The 9,429-nt window shown below is 36.5% G+C and overlaps 1 protein-coding gene across 1 annotated transcript; it reads right to left on the reverse strand.

Annotated features, from left to right (window-relative positions):
* Window positions 1-6,904: 6,904 nt before the first annotated feature.
* Window positions 6,905-8,006, reverse strand: LOC109207431 (keratinocyte proline-rich protein-like). The gene is made up of 2 exons (XM_019370348.1): window positions 7,494-8,006; window positions 6,905-7,152 (listed from the first exon to the last, which is right to left on the reverse strand). Exons 1-2 carry the CDS (start codon window positions 7,968-7,970, stop codon window positions 7,117-7,119), a joined length of 513 nt encoding a protein of 170 aa, XP_019225893.1. The 5' UTR covers window positions 7,971-8,006; the 3' UTR covers window positions 6,905-7,116.
* Between the last annotated feature and the right edge of the window lie 1,423 nt (window positions 8,007-9,429).

The raw sequence follows: 9,429 nt of genomic DNA on the forward strand, positions 1-9,429 counted from the left end.
CATGTGAGATTTGAAGCTTCGAGTAGGTTCGTCTTGTCATATGGAACTTGTCTGCAAAATTTGGTGCCATTCGGAGTTGATTTGATATGGTTCGGAAGGTCGGTTGTGATTCTAGAAGTTCTTGAAGTTTAGTTGATTTTCATGCGTTTTGGCATCCGATTCGTGGTTTTTGAAGCTATTTTGATGATTTGAGCGTGCGAGCGAGTTGGTGTTGTGTTTTTAGACTTGTGTGCATATTTGGTTTAGAGCCCCGAGGGCTCGTGTGAGTTTCGGCTTAGTTTCGGAATGTTCTTGCATAGTTTTTGATTTTTGGTTCTGGTATCTTCTCATTTGCGATGTTCTGGTCGCAAATGCGGCCACCGCATTTGCGAAGAAAACCTCACATTTGTGAAGCCTGGGCGACTGGGCAGCTTTTCGCATTTGCAATGAACCAGCCGCATTTGCGAAGGTTGGTCTTCGCATTTGCGAAGCTTTTGTCGCAAAATGCGACCTCAGTAGAAATCCTTCATTTTTCATATTTTTGAACCCTAGCTTCGAGTTGAGGCAATTTTGAGAGGGTATTTTCATGCCAAATCATTGGGTAAATATCTTTAATCAATTTCCAACTATATTTCATGATTTTATACAAGATTTAACATCAAATTCATGGGAAAACTATGGAAAAATTTAGGGATTTTGTCAAAGTTTTGAAAAATGAAAATTAGAGATTTAAGAGTGGAATTGACTCAGATTTGAAAACAAAACATATATTCGTGGGGCTATGGGTAGTCAAGAACTACCTTTGGACCCGGGTTTTGACCGGGCGGGCCCGGGGTTTGACTTTTGTTGAATTTTTAGAATTGAATCAAGATCATAGCTTTATTAATAGAAATAGTTTTCTCTTGCATTGTGTGGTGTATTCAAGTCGTCATTGGCTAGATTGAGTCGAGCGAAGGCAAATTTGTAGAGGAAAAGGGCTAAGTTGAGTGTTGAGTTAGCCGGATCAAGGTAAATTTTTTGCCTAGCTTTGTTGAGTGAATTTTTCCTCCTATTTGTCATTTGTTTTCTACATGCGGGGGTGATACATATATGAGGTGACGAACGTATATGTATGTGCCAGGGTTAATCATGCTCGGGGGATGGATTATGTGATATTTGTGTTTGTATAATTTTGTGACATTCTGCTTAATGCCTTACTTGACTCTTAGATACTAAGGACATAATATTAAATGTTATAACTTGATGGAAATTGTAAGAATAAATTGATGTGTCTAATTCGGTCATCTCTATGCGTAATCATTACTACATTACTACAACCGATATTCTTGAGATGCTAGACTCTATACTTGTGTTGTGGATCATTTGTGAGATTTGTGGAAGAATTTGAATAATGCGGTTCGTGAGGGTTGTTGAATCATTGTTGACTTGTAAGGTTATGATTGGGAATTGTTTGGAATATCCGTAAAAACACTCTCCTTGATGTCATTTATGCTTCCTGCCTTGTTTGTTACTGTTATATATACGCTCGGTAAGGAAGAGTGTAAAGCACGAAGGGTGATGCCGTCCCATTATTTATACATTATCATGTGAGGGAGAGTGTAAAGCACGAAGGGTGATGCCGTGCCATATTATTGAGAGTAAAAGCACGAAAGGGTGATGTCGTGCCATATCATTGAGAGTAAAAGCACGAAGGGTGATGCCGTGTTACATTATTGAGAGTAAAAGCACGAAGGGTGATGCCGTGCCATATCATTTGAGAGTAAAAGCACGAAGGGTGATGCCGTGCCATTTCATTTATATTGTTATGCTTTTATGTTATTGTGAGGACATGGCACGAAGGGTGTTTCCGTGCAGGTGAGGACGAGGGACATGCATTATGATGTGATATCTGTTTTCTGTCTTTTACTTGCTTAATTTGCGAATACTGTACTTGACTTTTATCTCAATGGTTGTTGCACTGTCCATGTCTTTTACTTGCTTAATTTGCGAATACTGTGCCTATTTCCTGCTTTTATAATTATATCCATATTGTATCTATTCTGTTGCACTTTAGTTTAAGCCTTCCACCACGCCAGCCATTCATGCCCTACTTGTTAACTTGCAAATATCATGTGTTTCCGTCTTAATTGTTATATTTGTACTTAAGCCTCCAATATGCTAGTTAATTGAAGGTGATAGTCCTTGTTTTCCATTTGTTGCTATTACTCACGTGCTTTCCGCTTAGTCCTTTACTGTGACCCATATGTGCATCCTTGCCCACCGTTGTTACTTGCGTATTTCCTACTTAGTAATTCCTATTATTGTGCTCCTGTGATATGGTTGGCTCTGTTATACGATCATTTGGAAAGATGAGTTGAACGCGCGAAGGGTGTTGCCATGCTAATTGAATCGTTACATAAATTTATTTATACATGATGAGGATGAGATAAAAGCGCAAAGGGTGTTACCGTGCCATGTGATTTGACATTTTGATATTTTAGACATATATCTCATACCAGAAAAGATCGTAAATATTCTACTGTGGTTCTTTTTAGTAATTATTGTCTGTCTCGCCGAATCGTATATGATACTTTTATCCGTTATACTTTGAACTGCGTTACCGTTAATCTTTTGTATAGGTTATAGCAATAAGCATCTTTTTAACTAAAAGCCTCGTCACTACTTCGACGAGGTTAGACAAAATACTTACCAATACATAGGGTTGGTTGTACTGATACTGCACTTATGCACGTTCCGTGCAGATTTCTGAGCGGAGCTGCTGGTGACGTCGGGTACTGATGCAGAAGATGCTCGTGCGTTTGTTATAGCTGCCACTTGTCTTTGGTAGTCTAGATTATTGCTAATTTGTTTATGTAACCTTCAAACAGAACGTGTATTTATTTGTATCAGTTTTGAAATTTCAAATCTTAGAAGCTCGTGATTCGTACTACCAGGTCTTGGTAAACTTGTAAAGGTTCGGTTAGCTATTCTCTATTTTCTTATTATCTCAGTCGTATTGTGTTTCTCATGTTAGTTGGCTTACCTAGCGGGTTGAGTTAGGTGCGATCACGACTTGTGATTTTTGGGCCGTGACAATCTCTGGTTCGCGCCGGTCGACCCTCGGCAGTGTACACACCACTCTGAATCGAGTCGTACGACCTCGGCATAATCGTGTGTATTACCGCTAGGAGTCCGAATAATTGTGAGATGCTCTTTTATTGAGACCTGGCATTTATGTGGTATTCCTTATGTGTTTGAGACTTCTTTTGATATTTTTGATATGATGAGATAACATATGAGCTTGGGGAGATTTATATTGCTAATTGAAATGTTGGAAGATTACGTTAGTTACCGTTTTACCTCATTTTTACTGTTGTGCTTCATATCTGTTTATGATTTAACATACTTATTTATTGGACCACTAGTAAGTGTCGATATCGACCCCTCATTACTATTTCTCCGGGGTTAGGCTAGATATTTACTGGGTACGCGTTGATTTACGTACTCATGCTGCACTTCTGCACTAAATGTGCAGGATCTGATAGGTCATTTGGTGGTCATCTTGGCGCATAGGCGCAGTTGCTGAGGAGACATTATGGTGAGCTGCATTTCAGGCTACGTATCGCAGCCCATAGAGTCCCCATCGTATTATTTACTTTATCCTGTCTTATTTACGTTCCAGACAGATGTATTATTATTATTGTACCCTTAGTAAATGTTCATGCACTTGTGACACCGAGTTTTGGGATACTCTAGTGGTTGTTATGGTTCGGCTTGGTATTGTCATATTTTATTTTTATATCTTACTAATATTTTAAGTATTCATGATTTTTTTTAAACGCATTGAATCCTTTACTTAATAAGACTTATAATTTTGAAAACAATAAAATGAATAACTGAATTGATAGTTTTCCGTTGGCTTGCCTAACGGCAACATCGGCCGCCATCACGACTGATAGTGGGAAATTGGGTCGTGACACAACCCTTCGGGGATGGTCCAGTTGGTTTGGAGGCGGTCATCCATACAGATGACCTGGGGTCGATCACCCCTCAATGCTTTCTGGGTCAAGCCTGTCACACGGGGCTTGCCTGGTGTGGTTTACATTCCCTGTGTGATTTGCAGGTTATTACACCGTGAGGGGTTTACACAGTGTAAACAGAGTGCTCTGTGGGTTTGCTTGGGGTTCCAAATATATATATACTAACATAAAAGGATATACTAATAAAACATAGTCTTCATAACTGAATCTAATAATGGAATTTTATTGTTCATATCTTTGACAACAGGAAAAAAAAAACATTAAATTTTGGGTGAAACACTAGCCATCCATAGTCAACCTGATCATGTTATCATGCTATGCAAATAAATGCATCCATACTTTGTCTACCGTACTGATATATATATATTTATACTATATATGCATAAATAATTGACCTCCATGATCGCGAGCCACAACTCTGTAATCGTAAACTTAGGCTTTGTCGAACTCCTTCAGTCGCGAGTCAAAGGCGGGCCCAGGATTTAAAGGTAGGGGTGCACACTTACATTCAATCAAAATTTGCTTTGTATATAGGGTGCCACTACTAATATATTACTATTTTTAACGACATATACATGTATATATAAAAATTTTATCAACCTTTACAGATATCGGTGACCCCTTATTGTATAAGGTATGTCCGCCTCTATCACGAGCCATAACTCCATACTCGCGGAGTTGACCTTCTTGATCAAGACTAGGATCACGGTTCATTCTTTTGTTATAGTTGAGGGTAGTGGTGGCAAATTGGTTAAAAGAAATCAATTATCCACCCATATTATCCATTAAAAAATAGGTTGGATAATAAACTTTCTAAAATTGGGTCAAATATGGATAAAAATCATATTATCCACTTCAAAAATGGATAACCCATGGATAATTAATGGCTTTAACTTTTACATTTGTAAAACCTCAAATTAGGGTTCCTCAATTTTGGGAGACTAGAAATTTTCTCAAAAGTATTCATATTCAAGAAGCCATGGAGAATATGGATATCCATATTATCCGCCGGCTATCCAATTTTTTATTCGTATTAAATATAGATCGGGTCGGATAATTTATCTGTTTTTATCATACCCATTCTCGATCCGCTCATATCCGACCGATCCACCAGTTTCTCGCCTCTAATAAAGCGTAAACTGACATCAGTTGTGTGTGATCTTGAGACGTACTTTATAATAGCGATCACATGGGATGTTGGGCCAGTTTTTTTTATTCAAAATTAATGTGAAACATGGTCGAACCCATCAGGTATCAATTCAAATCATATCAACAAGTCATGAATAGTAGTAACAACCTAAAGGCATATTCAAAACACAATTTATAGTACAAATATTTAAAACAAGAGGTCAAGTTATTATGCCAATATAACGAAAAAAAAATTCCTATATAAAAATCTAAAATCACTCAACAATAACTTCAAGTTTTTGAATCACTCATATAGTCATATCTAACTTTTATTGTATGAACAATTGTACAACTATAAAATTTACTTCAACCAGTCAACTCATGATAATCTTTTTTATTCCAGTCACTGCAATCAAAGTCTTGTCGAGCATTATCCTTGTTTCCCTTTTATGAATATTAATTATATTTGAAAATCATTGATAATTCGAATTCACATTCTGTAAGTTTTATTAAGAGAAAAGTATTTTTTTTAATTGATTTCTGTATTCTCAAAGTTCCAACGGCTAAGGTTGGAAGGATCACAATTATCTCGTCACGATTTTTTTTTTTCCCTTCTTCTACGAAGATTCAGACAAAAATAAGTTTGGATGGAACTAAATGTGATTTGGTATCAAAGACTAATTTATTACTCCCTCCGTTTCAAATTAAATAAGATAGTTTGACTCGGCACGGAGTTTAAGGAAAAAAAGAAAGACTTTTAAAATTTGTGGTCTTAAAAGCTTAAGGGGTAAAGCTTTGTGGGGCCATGACTTTTGTGTGGCTATAAAAGCTTCTCATTAAAGGTAAAATAGGTAAAATGAGGAGTTTAAAGTTGAATTATTTCCAAATTTAGAAATGTGTCATTTATTTTGGAATAGACTAAAAAGGAAAGTACCTCATTTAATATGAAACGGAGGAAGTATTTAAAAAGTAAAAGGAGATTATATAATATTAGCCATTGCATGTTTCATAATAGTTCTTCCATTCCACGCCGCGGAGACCTGTCTTTTTTAGCGAGTCAGAATTTGAAACTTATGAGTTTGGTGTCGCAATCCTATTAAGTTACTGGATTCTAAATTATATATTTACACATATTTAACAATTGTTTTTTTTAAAAAAAAATCAAACTATGGACAAAAGCTAGTGGTTTCGGTCGAACCCGCATCTGACACTGTAGCTCCGCCCCTAATCATTCTTATTTTAAATAATGTCATTTTATCTTAAAATAATAAAGAGAAAAGAAAAAATAAATACAGAAAATTGGACATTGGACTACACAGAGTACTGTAATATTTGTAAGAATAGCACGGGCTAGCCAGTTTTCGGACTCGTCATTCAAAAATAGCTAGCGTTTGCAAAGTTACTGAAAATAACCACTATTTTGCTGCAACACGGAAAGTTCCAGCATAATATACTGGAGATCGGTGCACCTGTGTATGAAGTTGCAGCATATTATGCTGGAACTCCAACACGAGGAAAGTTCCAGCATAATATATTGGAGATTGGAGCACATGTGTATAAACTTCCAGCATACCGGTATATTATACTGGAACTCCAGTATATTATGGTGGAAGTCCAGTATACTTATGCTGGAACTCCAGTATATTATACTGAAGAATTTTCCTGATTTTGAATAGTGTTTTCGTTCAAATTTATCTTTACATAAAAAATTCATGTGGCTAAATTTCGATTACTTTTGAAACTGTGATTATTTTTGAATAACCATTTATAAATTTGGCTATTTTTGAATTTCTCCCGTGATATTTTAGTACTAAGAATTTGACAGATGCCAATTATTGCTGAAACATAGACATTACAAGTGGACCCCGAGAAATTACAGAAGTCTTGCAAAATGGTAGACTAAACCATAACCTAAAGACTTCTCAACAGAAAGAGTAACATCAAATCATCTAATACAACATCTGGATTTAAACATCAAGTCTCTTTATTTTTACTCCTCTTCCTCCTCCTTGGACAGCTTAATCACCTGAAATTAATTAACATAATGCATCATTATGTATACAGAAAAATAATTTGAAAAAGAAATTATACATAAAATCATTCCTCAGCAAAGTGTTCACTTCTTTTTTGCCAGGTTTCATTCAATTTGTTGTGGATTGAGTAAGGGGGTGGAGCTTGAAGACCGAAGAGCGAAGCGAGCCGCGCTAGCCTAGCAACGTTTTCAGCAGCAAGCTATGGTCTAACGACCCCCCATCACTCGTTTTAAGGAAATATAAGGATAATTTAGTCAAATACATTTTAATATTAATACTGTTAAATAACCTTTTTAATGAGTGTGTCAAAATCTTAATCGACAGATAAACTTACTTGCAAACCCTTGCAAGGGCTATCAACATCACAATAAGCTTCAAGAGTGATCAAGACTTGATTATCCAAATTCTCTGCATATTTATAGCAAGGGCAACTAGTACCAAGTATGCTCTTGAATGTTGGGCAACATGGATCAATTTTAGTTTCGTTGAACATGCACTTGTAAATCTTTGCTTCGTCACTAGCTGAGCAGCTTGAACTTGGGGCGGGAGGGGGTGGGGATGGTGGTGGAGGACATGGTGGTGGAGGTGGAGGCGGACATGGTCGTGGCCGTGGCCGTGGCCGTGGAGGAGGGCATGGGTATGGCCGTGGCCACGGGAATGGCCATGGTAAATAACATGGAATTTCCCATGGCCAAAGTTGTAACTCATTCCCGTCACCGGCGGCCACTTCTCTGGCCGCGGCCAATTGTTGGTGGCTGCAAAATAAAATTGCAGCCACCAGTAAAGTAAGGAGCATTTTCAAGGTTGCCATTTTTCAATGAATGGTTTGTGTCATATAATGAAGAGATAGGATCCATTTATATATACAGATAAATTATTAGAGTTACTATATGGTAGGTAGGATTTGAATAATTGAGTAGTTAACGTCTTATTGATGAGTAATATTCACGTGTTACACATGCAGAGAGAAGTTAAATTATCTATATATCCTTTCAGAAGAAAGCTAGACCATACCTGCTACTTTATGTGTGCGTGGTTTTTTATATTTTTTTATTTTTTTATTTTTGGAAATGACAAAAAGGTGAGGAAAACAAATTGTTGGTATATTGCTAACCTAGTAGGCGTTTGGACATAAAAATTGTAGTTTTTGAAAAAAAGTAATATTTGGAGTTAAATTGAAAAATAGGCTTCGGAATTTGAAATTATATTTGGACATGCATTTCATTTGAAAAAATGTTGCAATTTTGTTACTGGGAAAAAAAATCTAAAAAATGATCAAAATCACTTTTTGGTTTTTGAAAAACTCTTCAAAGGTTTACAAACTTTCATGGACAAACATATTTTTTTTTAAAAATTGAAAAAAAGGAAAAGCTTTTTAAGGACAAACAGGGCCCTAGTACAACAACAACATACCCAGTATTATCCCACATCGTGGGGTCTGGGGAGGGTAGTGTGTACGCAGACCTTAGCCCTACCTTGTGAGGATAGAGAGGTCGTTTCCAATAGACCCTCGGCTCAGGAAACCATAAACACCACATTAATGAACATATAGACAAGAACGGACAGTACCAAAAAGCCATATAAAAGCAGAATAAGAACAACAAGATAGTAAGATGATCAACAATGAAAGAAAACAACGGTTAGTCATAAAAACCTACTACCAACAGAAAGCGAGATTGCGTGCCAATACTACTGTTGTGAACACCCTAGACTACCTACTCTACTACCCTAATCCTCGACCTTCACATCTTCCTATTAAGGATCATGTCCTCCGTCAGCTGAAGTTGTGCCATATATTAAAAACAATATATAGAGAGAGAAAGAAAGAAAAACTACTTGTTCAAGTTCATTGAAACTCTAAACAAGGACTTGAAAATAAGTCCCAATAATATATTTGATAGGATCCAGAACACCAAGGGGTTGCCTATTTACCAAAAACAACATTCCAAAACGAGAAATGGTCAATGGTAGCAGCTCAAAGACCAAGAATCTCTCATTTTCTTTAAAATAAGAAACAAGAATATGAAAAATTCTTAGTTTTAAGCTTGAAATATTAGTTTTTGGTTGAAATTAATTTAAGCAATTGTAATTGTAGACATCGAAATTTTAAGGGGATCAAGCCAAATCCTAAATTAAAGATACTACAGGACTCTTAAAATCCTAGGAGTCTATTAGAGTTTCTTAGAGGTTACTCTACCCTAAACCCTAACTCACACCTATATAAAGGGATACATATTCCCTTGAATAGTTGTCTCAAAATCCCATAAACT

The sequence above is a fragment of the Nicotiana attenuata genome, unplaced genomic scaffold (assembly GCF_001879085.1).
Source record: "Nicotiana attenuata strain UT unplaced genomic scaffold, NIATTr2, whole genome shotgun sequence".
Taxonomy (NCBI): Eukaryota; Viridiplantae; Streptophyta; class Magnoliopsida; order Solanales; family Solanaceae; genus Nicotiana; species Nicotiana attenuata.